The following is a 16,594-nucleotide window of genomic DNA, read 5'->3' as shown; positions in this document are numbered from 1 at the left end:
TTCAAACCAGCCACGCCCCTTGCCCCGCAAAATGTTGACATTTTTAAAAAATTCAGCATTGATTTATTTTCAGATCGGCCACCTGATCTCTGGATTTGACTATGAAAACTAATAAGAAAAAAATCCTGAGCTGTAGGAATGCAGTATTTTGTGATCTGTGATAATTTCTTTTCCAATTCAAGTCTATGGGAGCCAGGGCTTTTTGGAGCCAGCAGCTCGTGGACGTAGGTTTTTGACACTTCCGGGTTGGCTTCATTTTTCAGGGCCGGTTGCTACGTCCATCTTTTATACAGTCTATGAGAAAAGAAGCAGTTTTCTGCGCTGTTGCTTGTGTGCATAGATGAAAACAGATATATTCTTAACTCAAGACTGCAGGTACTGACAGTACTCAGTAAAAGTCACGCACTGTGTACAGGTCAGTGCTGGCTAACGGGTGCACCTGAACTGCAACATGTTTAGATGCATAAATGAATTGAGAAAATTAAATCACACGATGCATTTCTCAAAAGACAAAATTATATTTACTGTAGTTAGGTTTCTGCAAAGGAAAATGAAAAGTATTGAGCAAAAAAGGGTTATTTGGCCATGCCAGACAGCCAGCTGAGTTTAAATAAAGACGGTGCTGCTGTGTCTTCGTCCTGATCAGCCAGCTGTCTGAAGAGGCTGCCTGGCCGGAAGCTGTCGTCACTGCCTGCCGTGGAGGATTTAGGAGTCTGTAGGAGGAAGAAGAAGACATCAGTCACTGCTCTTCTCCTTTGTGAAGTGATGACAAGAGACGACACCTTTGTCCACTGAGCCTGGTAGATCTGATCCAGAACAGTCGTACTGAGAGGAACGGACATTTCAGTGTCTCAAGGGTCCATAAAATTCATGTGGGGAGGAACGTTAAAATATATTCTCTACTAAACATGATTTGTACCAACACGATACATCTCTTTAATGGCAGCCAGAGCGAGTTATCACAAGATGGCAGCGTGCAGCTCTGTGGTCATCTGTCATTTTCCATAACTTGATTAAAATCCTTATTTTCTTCAAAAAGATGATAAAACACTTGCATGGTATTTACTTACTGTAAAATTAGTCTAATTCACAGCCAAGTACTGGCTGTACTGCCCAAAACGAGCGGGAAAACACCATTTACTATGGAAATCTTTGTTTTACTACCCAAAAAAATGGATTTAAATCATTTTTTTCTCGCCCAGGACTGGTTTTATTTTTTTAAATGATCTTTCAAATTTTTTTAGAGTTGACTTCGACTTATTTTTCAGAAAACTGGATGCGTAGCTCTAAATCAAATGTAACCAAATACACTAGCAGGAACTATACAGGCTTTTTGACCAATATTAAGCTGATCCATTGTGGTAAATTCAAATAAAACAGCCTGTGAGCTTTGTGTATGAGAACAACATAGGGTGTTGTTAGCACCAAAACATATAAAAACGTTTAGTGTTAGCAGAATCACATGTGAGAAAAATACTTCCATCATTTGAATTCAAACCTTAGAAAATATTTGTGCAACTCCTTTTAATTTGTTAACAAAATGCCACACACAGCCACAGACCTCCTTACAGATTCAAAAATGTCGTCTTCTTGTTCAGATATGTTGTACACATCCAACACATACAGATATGGTGACACTCAGCTACAACACTTGGCCCCATTTTATTCCCACTGTGTTGGAAATGATGGTAACAGAGACTGTGAGGGAAAAGATTTCCCCCGTTGACAGGATATCCCAGCACAGATGTGGACCAGGGAAAAACAGGTTCTGGTTCTGGTAACCCCAACCCTAAGTATTTGCATAGCTCTATATAACTAAAGATTCTATGATGTTTAATGATCTCAGGCAACAGATTCTAACAAAACTAAATTTTAGTTAGAGGAGACTGTAGTGCTGCAACTAATGACTATCTTCACTCATTGTTGATTAATCTGTTGATTATGTTGTTTGGTCTATAAAATGTAGGTAAATGGTAAACTCAGGAAACATAAGACACTGTCGTCAGTTGTCTTGTTTTCTCCACAAATCAATGAAGTTTACTGTCATCGATGAGAAACAAAACAAGAAAGTATTCACATTTAAGATGCTCTGTTCAGAGAATTTAGAAATTATTTCCTGTGAAAAAAATTACACCAATTAATTATTAAAATAGTGAGTGAATCGTTCAATAGTTGCAGCTCTGGTGGACTCTTAGCAATATGTCAAAGAACAGACAAGGAGAAATGATAGCAGCTCCAAGCAGTTCTGAACAAGGGACTGCTTTCGCCGTTTCCAGAGGAGAACATGGTGGAAACTAACCTTAATACACAGATGAACCACAACATCATGACCACCAGCACATGAAGCAAATGATGTGGATTGTGTCATAACAGGGCATGTCAAGGTCTGGGACGCCTGCCTATCCACCAGGTGAGGCTAACTCTGAGGGGGAACAAACCAGGAACCAGCCACAGGGTGTTGGGATTCTGCTGGAAGCGAACTGAAACAAGCTCAGAGATCTGCTGCTAACATCAGCAGAGCAGCTTTAGAGGCCTGGTAGAGGGTTAGGGTTAGCTGTTTGAGCTGTTTGAGCTGTTTCAGTGGAAGTTCCAACAGTATAAATAGAACATTTAGGCTCAGGCAAGTACAACTGCACTGTGTAGCTGCAAGTGTTACTTCAGATCACCAGAGCAAATGATTTGCAGGAAACCTGGATTATTCTGGTTAAAAATGACAAAATGATTTTATATACATGGAGATGTTTTAGCCCAACTTAGCGGGGGAAGCTGCTAGCATTGCTCAGTCAAACTTGTTGGTCGGTTGTGTGACTGGCTAATTATGGAATAATTCCAATCTGAGCGGCACAAAGACATTTGCTGTTTTTAGTTCTGCTAAAGACAACACAAACTTTAGTCAAAATGTGCTAATTTCAGTGTAGGACTGGTCCACTAAATGAGCGCCTCATGCTCACTGCCCCATGCTGCTGCTCAGTATGATTCCTCAGTAAATAGTCTGATCCTAAATTACTTAACGAGCCAAACAGAGCGTGGGAGCTTAATGAGACCTCAGGGCTCTATATCAAAACAAACTGAAGGGTTTGCAAGGCTGAAGTTAAGAGTTTTCAGAGTCACAAAGGTGGCCCCCTTTAAACCTGCTAGATCTCTATGGTAACAGATGCTGTGGAGCTTGGTCTCCATGGTAACTGATGCTGTGAAGCTAGATCTCAATGGTAACTGATGCTGCAGAGCTGGATCTCCATGGTAACTGATGCTGTGGAGCTAGAGCTCCCTGGCAACTGATGCTGCGGAGCTGGATCTCCATGGTAACTGATGCTGTGGAGCTAGATCTCCATGGTAACTGATGCTGTGGAGCTAGATCTCCATGGTAACTGATGCTGTGGAGCTAGATCTCCATGGTAACTGATGCTGTGGAGCTAGGTCTCCATGGTAACTGATGCTGTGGAGCTAGGTCTCCATGGTAACTGATGCTAACCTGGTCCAGGTTGTGCTCAGCTTCTCCCTTTAACCAGACTGGTTCCTGATGATGATGTTTTCCATGTAAACCTGCTGATCTGTACGTCAGTAAAACCACTGAATGAAGCAGTTACAGCATCACACACTGGAGGCATCCTGTTGCCATGGAAACCTACTTATATTGAGCTGCTGATGCAAAAAATCACATCAACATGTTTTTATGTTCACTCTGCTGGTACTGCAGCTGATAGATCACTGATTAGAACATTCGTTTGTTGGTTGCATTACAGATAATATTGAATCAATAACATTACTGTCAGTTGGATTTGGCCAAAAACTGAAGCAATTTCCACATATCCTTCATTATGGGACAGTGTTAGACCTCAGCTCTGATATGCAGCTCTCATGTTAGAATTAAGCTGCTGCATTGAAAGTGCACTGAGTAGTGAAACTAATATATTTACCTCCATGATTAACAGTTTTCCTCCAGAATTCCTGACGTGCACCATTTGCAGTAACAGTGCTCTTTAGAGTTCTATATTCCTCATAGCTCTCTAATACAACAACCTGTTCCTCTTGACTGAAGCAGGCCCCTTTCATGTGAATGGTACAGCGTGCGAAGAAGAAAACCTGGTTTACAAAGAAAGTTCATAACCACTGTGGTGACAGCCATCATCTCTGACCGGGGTTCTAGGTTTTCTCAAACCAGCTTACAAAAAGAAAGCCTGGCTTTGTCAAACTGGCTTCGTAGTGCAGCCCTTTAAGCATCCACACACATTAGTTTCTAACCTCATCAATAAATTATTCATTTAAATCACTAATCATTCAGCATCAGAAATACATAAATAAAGCAATCTCACACTTTAAATGCACCAAAGCACTACTAACAATCCAACCAAAGCACAAGCACAGATTTAAACCCAAACGGAGAAACTTGCCTGATTTTCTTGCACTCAGAAATGCTGGAAAGGCAGAGTGTAACACACAACATTTATGTTGGGTCCAACAAACAGTAACAGTGAAAAATAAAAATAAATTCATCCTATGGTTGTAAGCAAATGAAACAGCAAAACTAAAATGTCCTTCAGAAGAACACAGTCAGACTCAGAGCAGCTCCAGCGTCCAGATTCCAGATCTGTTACTCACCAGCTGAAGAGGAGCCTCCGAGCTCCTGGACGCCGACTTGGATTTCCGCGCATTTGACATGCTGAGAGGCAGCAACCCAAACCTGCAGAGGACAGAACAGTCAGGGTGGACTGGCAAGCTGTTTTCCAGCACACATTATTTATCTGACAACGTTCGTCACTGCTGTCTGAGTTGATTAAATATGACTTTAGAAAATGGTTTGAATCCAACTGGACTACAGCAGTACAATCTGCCTCCCCATGAATCCATCAGAAGTAGAAGGCCAGCAATATCACAGAGACATGTTTATTTAAAGTACATATCTATACGTACAAGTTTTACTTGTTAAACTTTCTGAACCCAAGTACTGCCTGACTACTTATCGACAATCAGAGGTGGGATACAGGTCATACCTTTGTATACATCCCACAACATCTCACTTTAGTCATCACCTGGTAACATTTTTGAGATGTTCCATGAATCACCACAGGGAACCAAGTCGTTGGATTTTCGCACATTTCATACAAAGAAGTTAACCAATTTAAATGCTTCTGGACACTTCTGTGTATGTTTGAAATATTACTTCTGGATAATCAATCAGTACTAGGAGTGGACAGACTGGACAGAATTAAGAGACTGACAAGAACAGAGTCCCCCTCAGACATTGTTAACTGTGCTGGCGATCATCCATGTTGGAGAGCCACGACCACCAAAGCTTGTATCACGCCTGGAGACGAAGAAGAACTAGGCGTGATCTTCATGATGATCATCCACAACATTATTGTGGTTAAGGTGTTCTCTGAAAGCTGGTGTCAGCATTCAGTAAAGATCATTTATGAGGTTAAGACACTTCACTGTACCACCAGCAGATTGGCAACTTTACTCTGCTGAAGGAGTCATATCAGCTTCAGGAGGACTTTCCATTTTAACGCACACACAAATTTGATAACATGCAGCTCTACCGGCTTCTTGGGTCAGTTCTCGGGTTACTACGAACCAGCAGAACTGTGGAGACATTAGGGTAAAAAACTCAAACATCATCCAGGTCTTTACCTCCAGATCCTCTCTCTTACTACAACGACATGAAGAGACCAGCAAAGGCTTCACACCGTCTCAGTGTCACTCGGTTGGTAACTAAGGATGCTTGTTTTAAAGCAATGCTCAAATGTCTGTGTACCGTGAATCCTTTTTGTACAATTTTTGTTCCTGTAATTACTCCTTCTGTTCTGTTAGAACATCCCATCCTGAAATGCCTTTAATGGAACTGTGACAGGGGACAAAATCCACAGTCATTGTTTTGTATTTTAAGGTATGAGTCTCCAGAAGTCTCAGACAAATCAAGTGGACATCTTTCAGAATTACAGTCTTTTAGTACTTACTGATTGGTTCCCAGAGGAGCCAACTGTCCTCATAGGATTCTCCTTTAATTCCCCAACACTTGTATGCAGAAGTGTCAGGACAATCCAGAGTGGATTTTTTTGTGACTGACTGGACTCAGAGAAGGCTCTTTGTTATTTGAACTGGAACTGGACTGGCTGGTATCCAAAAGATTAAAAAACTACATGAAACTGTGTGTAGCATGCAGTGTCCCTGGTTTGAGCTGCAGCGGAGGGACTGTTGCACAAAGGGAAATTTGCAATCCACATTGTGAGATGTCTTTCTCATTGGACCGTCTGGTCTTGAAAACACATTTTTGCTTGAACAAAGACTGAGGATTTTCACAACACATTATGAAGAGATTTCCTCTTGTCCAGGATGAACAGGAGGAATGACAGCAGCTGGGAAACTCTGTTTCAAAGTTCAAATACAAATGCTTTGACTCCTCTAAACTCCAGGCTGACACAAAAAATGAGCAAAGAGGTGGAGCGCGAGTGGAGCCGAGTCGACGACCTGTCACTCAGAGCGGCCACGACTTAAGTTTGCATCACGTTCGGTCTCAGTACAGTTCAAACAGTTCAAAACAGAAATCAACTACTGAGACCAAAACCGTTTCTTGCGCATGTCTTTGTGCTGTAAAGTCGGACATTTCAACTTGGGGGTCTGCAGAGACCAACCTGCTTTTGGAGCGGCCTGAAGTGGAAATTTGTAGAACTGCACTTTTTTAGTACTTCTGTATTGGCTTAATTTGCCATCCTTGGAGACTGGTACTTGGTTGAAATAAACACTGGTTTTAAGACAGACTCTAAATTGTAAACCTATTTTTCCATTTTCCACGGAGTAACACAGATTCACTATGAAGTGGTGATGACCTCTGACCTGATCTGGCTGCTGGCCAGTGGCAGGATGTTGTAAGGCTCCTGGGAGTTCACACTGCTGCTCCGCAAGATAAACTGCTTTTCTGAGCCTGTCAGCAGCCCCAACAGCACCTGAAACACAAAGCTACCTTAACCAAGTGGACACATGAGGAAACAAGGCAGCCTTGTATGTGGTGTTTGTTGCTACGTGTGGACAGCAGCTGAATCCTTAAATAATTCTAGCCACTCCTGCTCAACCAGTAAGGTAATGTGTAAGTTCTTCACATCTACTGTTTCTATGTTGATCAGGCTACAAGCACACTGTGTTCTTCTTTGTTTCATCTATGTAGGGCTGGAAGTACCGAAGTCCTCTGGGACAGGCGGTTGAGGTTGCTGTTCAGCGGAGGCGTAAACACGTCCAGGTCAAAGGGGTCGATGAAACTCTCCAGCCAATCACAGACCTCGTGGAGTCTGGGAGACACACAGAGCAGCTTTTTCAAGACTGCAGTAACAGAAAACTATTCAAAATAAATCTAAAAATCCACAAAAAACATTAGAGTAAAATCACACAACTACAAATCAAGCAGAGTTTTCTTAACAACTTCCAGACAACTTCAACTCTGTTGGATGTTTCTTGCCCTCCAACTATCACCTCATATTATTTGAACAATCCGGCCAGAACTGTTATTCTGTATTTTCCTGGAATTTCAGTCTATATGTGCAGAAACATTGTTGTGTTCGCCGTCTTCTACAAACCTTGTTAATGCTGTCAGGCACATGCCGTGTCCAAATACTGAAGTCTGACATTTAAATGCCATAAATCCACTTTTTAGCTGCTAACATGTTTTCTGCTTACTTAGTCGGCTTGCAGGCATCAGCCACAGTCGCCCCATAAAGACTTCATGCCCCATGCAGGATGAAGACAGGACATGAAAATGAGCCACCTCTAATGTGTTTTGCCCTTTTCCGGGAGCTTTCCTGCCCTTTGAAGTAAGTTTGCCAAGGGGATGATACCTGGGGTTTTGGAGGGATCGGGCGCTCCTGCCCTCCTCAGGTCTGCTGCCCAGTGTGGCATTGAGGTAACGAAGGTCAAACAGCAACTGCAAGGCTCTGTTCTGAGTCATGGGGAATACACCCGGCTGAAGGATGAAGTGGTGGAAGAAAACAAAGCATAGAAATTCATGAAGTAATGGTGAGCTTAATAAATTCCTTTGGCCTTCCTCCTGTCTTCTCAAATGATTTCCTTGGCCTTATCTGTTCCCTGTCTCAGTGTACAGCACAGTTACCTTGCTGCCGGCCTGCTGCATGAGGCTGTGGTAGTGGTTCAGTGCCTGAGTTAAACAGGCCTGCAGCAGCTCCTGCAGAGTGGGCCTGGGCAGGGCGTGGCCACCAACCCTGTTCACCTCCACGCACAGCTGGAACAGCAACGACTGCACAAACCACGATGGCTGCGGAAGACACAGAACAAGGCTTCAAATTAGACCTCAGAATGGAATCAGAAATCACAGTCCTTCCTGTCTGAGTTATGCCGGGCTCACCCCTTCTGACAACTGCAGGAGAAATCTATCAGGGATGTTGGTTTGAAATGATGTTCAGCCCAGATCACTTGGTACTGTGACAGATTTCCAGATCCCGTCTGAAAACTTCTGAGCTGCTCACAGACTCATCAAGGCTCCCCCGATGTTTGCCAAAGTTACATTTTCTAGTCCTTAAGGCAAGCGTTAGCTACAAATGTTAAAACTGTGATAGTTTAATCTCACCTCTAGTCTTAACCAAAGAACAGAGGAATCATGTTGAACCATTCCTAATAACAACTAAAACTAAGCAGCGAGCTGTATTCGTGCTGCAAGTTGTTGCGTCTCTCTTTTGTTTGCATCTGTGTTACCATAAGATTCTGTGAGGTGGTGCACCGTTCCCTGATGGCTCCTTCTCTGACAACAATCTTACTATCTTGTAGTGTGTGCAGGTCTGAGAGCGGAGACAAGTATGTTTGTGAAGTTGCAACCTGGTTTCAAAAACAGTTAGGAATTTAAAACTCTTGCAGTGCAGCCCGGGCTTGGAGGCCGGCGAGAGCGGCTGACCTGGACTGGAAGACGGATTTTGGATGTGACGCTGCTTCCTGACTCAGCCTCTTCTTGGATCTCCAGATCCTCCCAGTTTGTTACTGTGGTTAGAATGGCTCCAGCTGACTGGGCATGTAGCGCTGTGCCGAACTTATCCAGCAGCACCTGTCACAACACAGCACAACTGAGCAGGTCTTCAACATGACTAAAAGCATCATACTCGTAGAGTTCCTGGTCATATGGGGTCAGTGGCAGTTGTAAACAACACTGACATATCATTACTTCATGAACTTCTTCTGACTGACATGCTAGCAAACAGCAGACACAGATTAACATTATCATTCATTTAGGAGTCACATTTGTTTACACCCGATTCAATATTCACTCTGTTCTGAGTAATTGGATGCATAGTTAATATAAAACTTTGGTTGGAGCAGATAGTACTAAGGGTCTTTTCTGTCTCCTACATGAAGCATCAAAGCTGTAATCCCTGTGTAATGAGCTGGACCTGTGTTTACTGGTACCAAGCAAGCCTACCGTGTTCCTGCTCAAAGCTCTGTGGTGCGTGTGGACTGATCTGTCTCATGAGCTGATTTCAGCAGATTAACTGAACCTCATTGCTTAAATTCTGCTACACTTTTGGCTCTCTTGTTTTTGCCTCTGCTACTGTTTTGTACACTCTGCAACACAAGACAAGGGCAGCAAATACATTTTCACAGATCTACATTCTGAAAGTGTCTGACTTTGGACAGGGCGGAGCTCCATATGCGGTAGGCCTCCATACTGCAGTTGAGCAGCTCCTCCTTCAGACCGGCCCACTTGGCCTGGGCGGGGCTGACCTCTGCCGTGGCCCTGGCTTTGCCCAGCTTCTTGCCCTGTTTGTGGATCCCTTTGGCTTCGGGTGCGCTCTGTTTTCCCAGGATGCATTGCCTTAAGTTTGGGCAGAGTTCACCCATAGACTGGCACAACCTGGCCATGAATAGGACTGAACTGAGGCGGGTGAGGCTGGAGTCCGGTGAGACTGCCGCCAGCTCAGAGCGGATGGAGGACAGGATGTGGTGAATACAGGCCCGACAGCCTTCACGTAAAGCCTCCTCCACTGCTGGAGAGTCTGTGAAGCGGTTAAATGAGGATGCTGAGGAGCCTTCAGCAGGTCCACAGGAGGACACTGAGACGGAGTCAGATCCTGTCAAACACATCATAGAGGAAGAGCAGTTATTGCCATTCCCAGTGTAAAGCATAAACATAAATGTAGTGTACATATGTAGTTGTCCATCCACCTATTTCAATTTTTAAAAAATGTAACCAGCAAGCAGCACTTGCAAAGATTCACAAAAAAAATTCAGATATGCATTATTAACAACAATGATGAGTAACACGGTGACAGTTCACTGGACTAGTCAAAGCTGTGACACACTTTTCACACAAGATGAAAAGCCACAGGCCAGGGAAGTCTTCGGATTTGTCCTGTGGGGACCAGTATTGTCTGTACCAAATGTCTCGGTACACTCAGCAACAGTTTTAGTTTAGTTCTTTTTACTCAAAACCAAAAGTGTCAGTTTTAGTTATTACATTATCGTTCCTCAAATCATCTATAGGCTGTATTTCCCATTTGAATACATACAAACTAATGAGCAGACTGTAATAGCATCTGCAAAAGACAAGATAAAACTGCTCTGAGTCAGTTGAGTCAAGAAGCATCTGCCAGCAAAGGTCTGAAATAGCAAATTGGTTTGTATTTGGGGATACAGTCTGTCAGTCTAAGAGATCAGGTAGGGCCGCTGCTCTAAAACTAGCTCAACAGTTTGTTACAGGTATTTGGATGTTGGGGCCTTGGCCGTCCCATGGAGACAGCATTAGGACTAACATTTCTATTAAGGAGTTATTGTTGTCATTGCACCGCCTTAAGCAGCCCAGTACACCTAGAATTAGCACAAACTGACTCTACCTGTGTCCTGGGAGGGAAGGTAGTGCTGGAGGTCATCCAGCCTGGCCTTCAGCTTTGTGTCCAGGACAGAGCAGAAGTTCTGCACGCACGGTGTCAAGGCCTGGGTCTTCATGGCCAGACCACTCCTCTGCTGCTGCTGTCCCCGCTGGGTCACACTGACCCAACCTGCATCGCTCAGCAGGTCCCCTGGAGACTCCAACCACAAGAAGGACGCTACATCTACCTCATACTGGGCTCCGCGGCTGGAGCCGGGGTTGGTAGCGGAAGAAGAAGAGATGGTCTGGCCCTCAAGATCCCTCACAGTTGAGATGAAGAGCTGGACAGAGCTCAGTGAAATGGCTTCAGTTTCCTCTCTAGTGATGGCCTTGAGGATGGAAGGAAAGATTCAGTGGAGTATTCTACATATATGACAAGACTGATGTAGCTGCTTAAAACCATTAACTGCTTTAAAATTCTCAAGGTGAGGGAGGAAGCAACCTGCAGGCGCTGAAGGAAGAGTTGCTGCAGGAAGTCATCCCAGACTGCCAGGGGGCGCTCTAGCAGCCGCTGACACACGGTGCTCCAGTGCTGACTGATGGAGTCGGTGGACAGAAGGTCCCACACAGCATCTCTGATGGATGCTAAGCCCTTCAGGCTCCTCACATAGACCAGCAGGCTGCCAACACCACAGCAGATGTCCTCCTTGCAGCTGAGGAAAAGACAACACATTGGAGAGGCACTGATTGTCTTCTTGTGCTGAATTGTACGGTGCTGCACACTAGCACAAATATTCAAATGACAAATGTAGTACAGTGAACATTTCCACACCACTAACATAGTGCACAGTCATGTTCTGCATTCAACACTAACACTGTTTAATTCACCAGGTATTTCCAGTTTTCTCTACTTTACAATTAGGATAAAGGACTTTGACATTTCTGATCCCGTTGAAGTTGCTCAGGTTGTCGCCCTGTTGTCATCTCTCCATAGAGACAGTTACACTGATCCACCACAACATGCACATCCAGGACAGGTAGTATGAAGTATAAAAACATGGCTCTTTTTTTTGTACTGATAAAACTAGTGCTGTAGAAGTTACAGTGAATTTTAGTGCTGCAACAATCAGTCAACATGAAGTTAATCAGTGACTCTTTGAATTAAAAAGCAAATATTTTGTATTTGACCTCTCAAATATGGAGACTTGATTTATTTTGTTGCGTTGGACAAGTTAGTTGAAGATGACACCTTGGTTTGTGGAAAATTCTAGCAGTCATTTTCTCCATCTTCAGACATTTTTAAAATGAAATCTCTAAAATGATAAGTAAATTATAGGGATGTCTAATAATATCAGTGGGTCGATATTATTGGCGCAATACTGGTATAAAAATGTAATATATGTCAATATCGTTATCGTTTTGAGGTTTTTTTTGCCTATAATGAAAACCGTTAAAATAATGCCTGGATTTCACCGGCATGTACATGATGCGTTATCTCCACGATAGGAGATATGTGATGTTACCTAAAATTAATTAAATAGCCCACATACATTGGTATCGGTTGATAGCAGAATCAGAAATTGAGAGTTGGACAATAGCTGCAAAAAAGCCAATATTGGACATCCCTCGTAAATCAATCAATAAAAATAATCATTGGGTGCAAACCTACTGACTCCACGATATCAAGAGGTAAATAAAGCAGAAGGCACAAGAATTATTTTTGGCAGAGCTGCATAAGAGTGCTCTTTATAATTTGATCATTATGAATCCACGTATGCAACAATAGGCAGCATCGGGAGACTGACTGAGCTGACTTCAGCATTTCCTGACTTACGATATCCACGTTTTGTTGTATAAACAAAATCCTTCATCCAGCATTCTCTGGGATTTTCTGTGCAACTCTGAGAAACATCTAGGACAAAGGAAAAAAGGGTAAATGAAAAAAGATGAGCAGCATCCTCACGTATCAATCCACTGCTGCAGGGTGTCACGGAGCTGCTCTCTCTGGATTGGCTGAGCCAGGGTGCGAAGTGCGGGCTGGAACTCAGTGATGGACTGAGGCAGGTACCTGAACCAGCTGCCTGCACTCGCCTCGTCCTGCAACACCCGCCTGCCTTTAGCTAAGGACAGAAATGGGATTGGTGGATGAGACGTTTTACCAAAAGCTATGACACACTGTGGCGTTTCTGGTGTAAAACAGCCAATCCAAAATTTCTGCAAAAGTTTAGTTTCAGTTTCAATTGCTGTTGTTGTTTCCTGCAGCGAACAAAACAGTAACACACAGATAGTGGAAGGGGAGGAGAATACTGACTGAGCTTGTGGGCTGAAAGCAGTCGTATACTCACAACTTACATCCAGGGAGTCACAGTACTAAAACATTCACATTGGAACTCAAGTTACACCTCATTAGGTTGAAGTGGCACCATTGAAAGACAAGCTCACCATCTCCACATGACTACATCTAATGCAGTCTAGGGTATACTAAATGTTTTGTTTTTTTTGTTTAATGTATCAGTCAATTCATTAAACAACTAATTTATTACAATTTACACTTTCATTTAGCAGATGCTTTTATCCAGGGCGACATACATCTGAGAGTAGATCACATTCATACACCAATGACAGAGTTGCCATGCAAGGTGCTGCCTGCCATCAGGAGCAACTTCAGGTTCAGTGTTTTGCCCAAGGAGACTTCCACTGTGGAGGGGATCGAACCACCAACCGTACCACCAGAGGACAACCGCTCTAAATAAAAAACTAGTTGATTAATATTTTAATAATTTATTCAGTTATCGGTGTCTAACTTCCACGTCACTGCTATGATGCTGATAGTAGACACTATTTGTCAGGCGCCTGATGTTGCTTTTGGCATTTTTGCACAAACACAGGCTTAACATGTGACATCACGACTGATGGAAGACACTGCTCGTGTTGCATGTGTGTGACCGTCGTGTGCTCGGTGTATAGCACAGGAAGCACACCTTTGTAAATTCCTCTTCAAAAGGAAGCCACTAAAAAGCATCCTGATCTCCCAGATTCTCAGCTGTTTACCTGCAGGGGTAGTGGAGGTGACATTCTCCAGGATGGAGAAGAGCATGCCACAGCTCAGGGCTCCCTCCCCAGTCCTTGGGCCTCCTTCTGGGGGCAGGTAGAAGACAGCATATGCCTGGAAAAGAGTAGTGACCAGCAGCTCGACCAGGCTGCACACTTGGGCCTTGATCCCAGCTCCTGGATAAAAACAGATGTGTTTATGAACCGGTTCACATTTGGTTTGTCCAGACAGGTATTTACCTCCTGCTTCACGATGAAGGCCTTTTTACTTTAAGTCTTTTCAATAAAAACATTGGTCATGTGACAATTTGACTTCAAATGCATAAATGCTGGCCGCTGTAACAAGTGGCAGAATACCGTGCTGTGGTTGGTTCAGCAGCTGATGGATGGAAGATTTCCGGGCCAACAAGAAGTCAGCCAGGGCCTGACGGGGTGAGCTGTCCTCCAGCAGCATAGTGGAGACGAGGGCCTCAGCGATGGCCTGATCCGACACAGCCCGGCCCCTCAGCAGAGACCTGCTGTCTAGCAGGATGGCTGACCTGCAGGAACACAGCCCGCTTACTCATCTTTGACCAAGTGGTCTTTGTTATCTCCATCACTAATTTATTCAATTCTAAGGCCTGGAGTTTCACCGTTAGAATCACTCAACTCTAAGCAGGAACTCTGCTCCCCAGAAACACAAGTAACAAGGAATCCAGTACCTGAAGTGTCCAGTGGTGGCGACCTGCCGGACCAGGATGGGGAAGCGGGCGAGGACGGGGTTGTAGTGGCCTGCTGTAGCGGCCTCCAGGTGCAGAAGAATGTGCAGGTGGCAGCAGAGCAGGTACAGCTGCGTGGCTTGGAGGTACTGGGATGCCTCCATGGCGCTCCAGATACATTCTGGGATCTCGAGGAGAAGCTTGATCTGAGAGGCCATGGTGTAGAACTTCTCCTGCCACTGCCTCTGGTCCTGGTTCTACAGCAGGACACACAGACACATTACATCCTTATATGTGGTCTAATAAAACCACTTCAAACAGTGTGCATGGGACGACACACAAACAACAAAATGTAGTGATGCACAGTCATATTTTATGTCAATAGTACAGGACGAGCTATAAAGTGTTGTGTCCTTAGTGGACATATGTGACCTGTTTGTATTTCAACATGCAGTCATGACTGGAAGTGTATCGTTACTACTTTGCCACAAACAAAAAACTTGAAGTCAACGTTAAATGTGCTTCTTCAGTAAAGGTGACTTGACTTGAGGCAGGTTTGGTTTGAAGGGTCAGCAGGTGAAGCTGCTTCCGGTTCTACCAGGATCATATGGGCCGTGTGTTCCTGCCGAACTGACCACGTTTGTCTTTGGCCCACATTCATTATAACATTTCAGTCATTCTGGGGTGGATATCTGTCAGTACGCTGTATAACAATGAATTAGCAGATTGTAGAATGAAGTTTGGTGCTGCTAAGATGACACCTGGCGCAGGTGTAAATGAAGACCGTCTGCGGCTCACCTCCTGCCTGCAGCCGGTCCCAGCGGCTCGGCCCTGCTTCAGCATGAGGCAGTACTGCTGCATGTCCTGGATGGACCGAACCACGCTCTCCGAGCACTGCCGCATCTCCCCGATGGTGTCCGCGGCGTCGATCAGGTCCCGGTACCGCTCCCCCACCATCTGCCTTAGCTCCTCCTTCTTCTGCTCGATCTCCCCGCGGACTCTGCGTTCGATCCGCCGGATCTCTTCGGTGTTGTAGCGCTCGAAGAGAGCCGCCGGATCTTTGATGTCCGAGATCCGCAGGGACGGGGTTGCTTCCTCGGCCATTGCTGCTCCACAACAGCTTCAGTAGATGCGGAAGCAGGAAGTGTAACAAGCACTTCCTGTCTCCACGTAAACAAAACTGTGACGACGACGGAGATCGATGTGATCATTGGTCACCGCAGCTGTCTGTCAAAAAAAATATTCCGCGCAACTAATTTTCCTCATCCATCCAGTATCTCTACACCTTAATCCTCATTAGGGTCGCGGGGGGGGGCTGGGGTCTATCCCAGCTGACTCAGGGTGAAGGCAGGTTCACTTGGACAGGTCACCAGTCTATCACAGGGCTACACTCATAGGCGAAGGGAGGGCAGGGGCCACAGGGGCCCATGGCCCCTGCTGGAATCTGATTGGCCCCCTCTCGGCCCCCCTGTGAAATACTGTCTTGTCATTGGGTAGTTTCTTTGAGGAGCGCCTAGCTGGTTCTTACAGCGCAGCTTCATGGGGGCGTGGTGAACAGAGTACTGTGGTAGTGTTTGTGACGGGAGCGGCTGGAACATAAAACAAGCACACCTCTTCTCTCACTTCCACTCTGCACTGACGGACGCTCTGAGACGGTGAGAGTCAAATTCAAACGTGCAGTAAATTAAACACAAACGAGTTCCTGATATGTTTTATCTTAACTCGTAGATTTAGCCCTTATCTTTACTTCACATTTTGATGACAAAAGTTGATGCTATTCGGTAGAGAAGGTGATGAAACGTGCCACCTCGATGGTAAATAACCATCAAGGGGTTCCTGCATTAATGATTATGTGACATGAGATCTTGCTACGGTGTGTTTTTTTTTTTTCTTTTCCTTCTTTTTTTTTTTTTGAAACATGAAAATGTGCTGACTTTACATGAAGACACTTTACACAGAGATGTTTTGAGAGCAGCCAGGGCATTCCCCGTCACAAGTTTGGGTTCCACCTGAATGGTGTCATTTAGTCTCTGTTCCAGCAGCAGCA

At 44.5% G+C, this 16,594-nt stretch overlaps 1 protein-coding gene across 2 annotated transcripts; it reads right to left on the bottom strand.

Moving 5' to 3' along the window:
* Positions 1–502: 502 nt before the first annotated feature.
* cog1 (component of oligomeric golgi complex 1) lies at positions 503–15,658 on the bottom strand. Of its 2 annotated transcripts, XM_008306295.1 has the most exons (16): positions 15,346–15,658; positions 14,551–14,804; positions 14,207–14,388; positions 13,850–14,026; positions 12,762–12,918; positions 11,301–11,511; positions 10,824–11,187; positions 9,619–10,061; positions 8,894–9,040; positions 8,099–8,260; positions 7,827–7,951; positions 7,175–7,283; positions 6,835–6,944; positions 4,600–4,681; positions 4,392–4,415; positions 630–713 (listed from the first exon to the last, which is right to left on the bottom strand). In XM_008306295.1, exons 1-15 carry the CDS (start codon positions 15,649–15,651, stop codon positions 4,407–4,409), a joined length of 2,838 nt encoding a protein of 945 aa, XP_008304517.1. In that variant the 5' UTR covers positions 15,652–15,658; the 3' UTR covers positions 630–713; positions 4,392–4,406. The 2 variants fall into 2 exon arrangements, with proteins under 2 accessions (XP_008304511.1, XP_008304517.1); XM_008306289.1 differs by lacking the exon at positions 4,392–4,415 and having other exon boundaries at positions 503–713.
* Positions 15,659–16,594: the final 936 nt, after the last annotated feature.

The sequence above is a fragment of the Stegastes partitus genome, unplaced genomic scaffold, assembly GCF_000690725.1.
Source record: "Stegastes partitus isolate 25-593 unplaced genomic scaffold, Stegastes_partitus-1.0.2 Scaffold45, whole genome shotgun sequence".
Lineage (NCBI taxonomy): Eukaryota > Metazoa > Chordata > Actinopteri > Pomacentridae > Stegastes > Stegastes partitus.
Note: the sequence above shows the minus strand (reverse complement) of the source record. Positions and strands in the feature narration are given on the sequence as shown.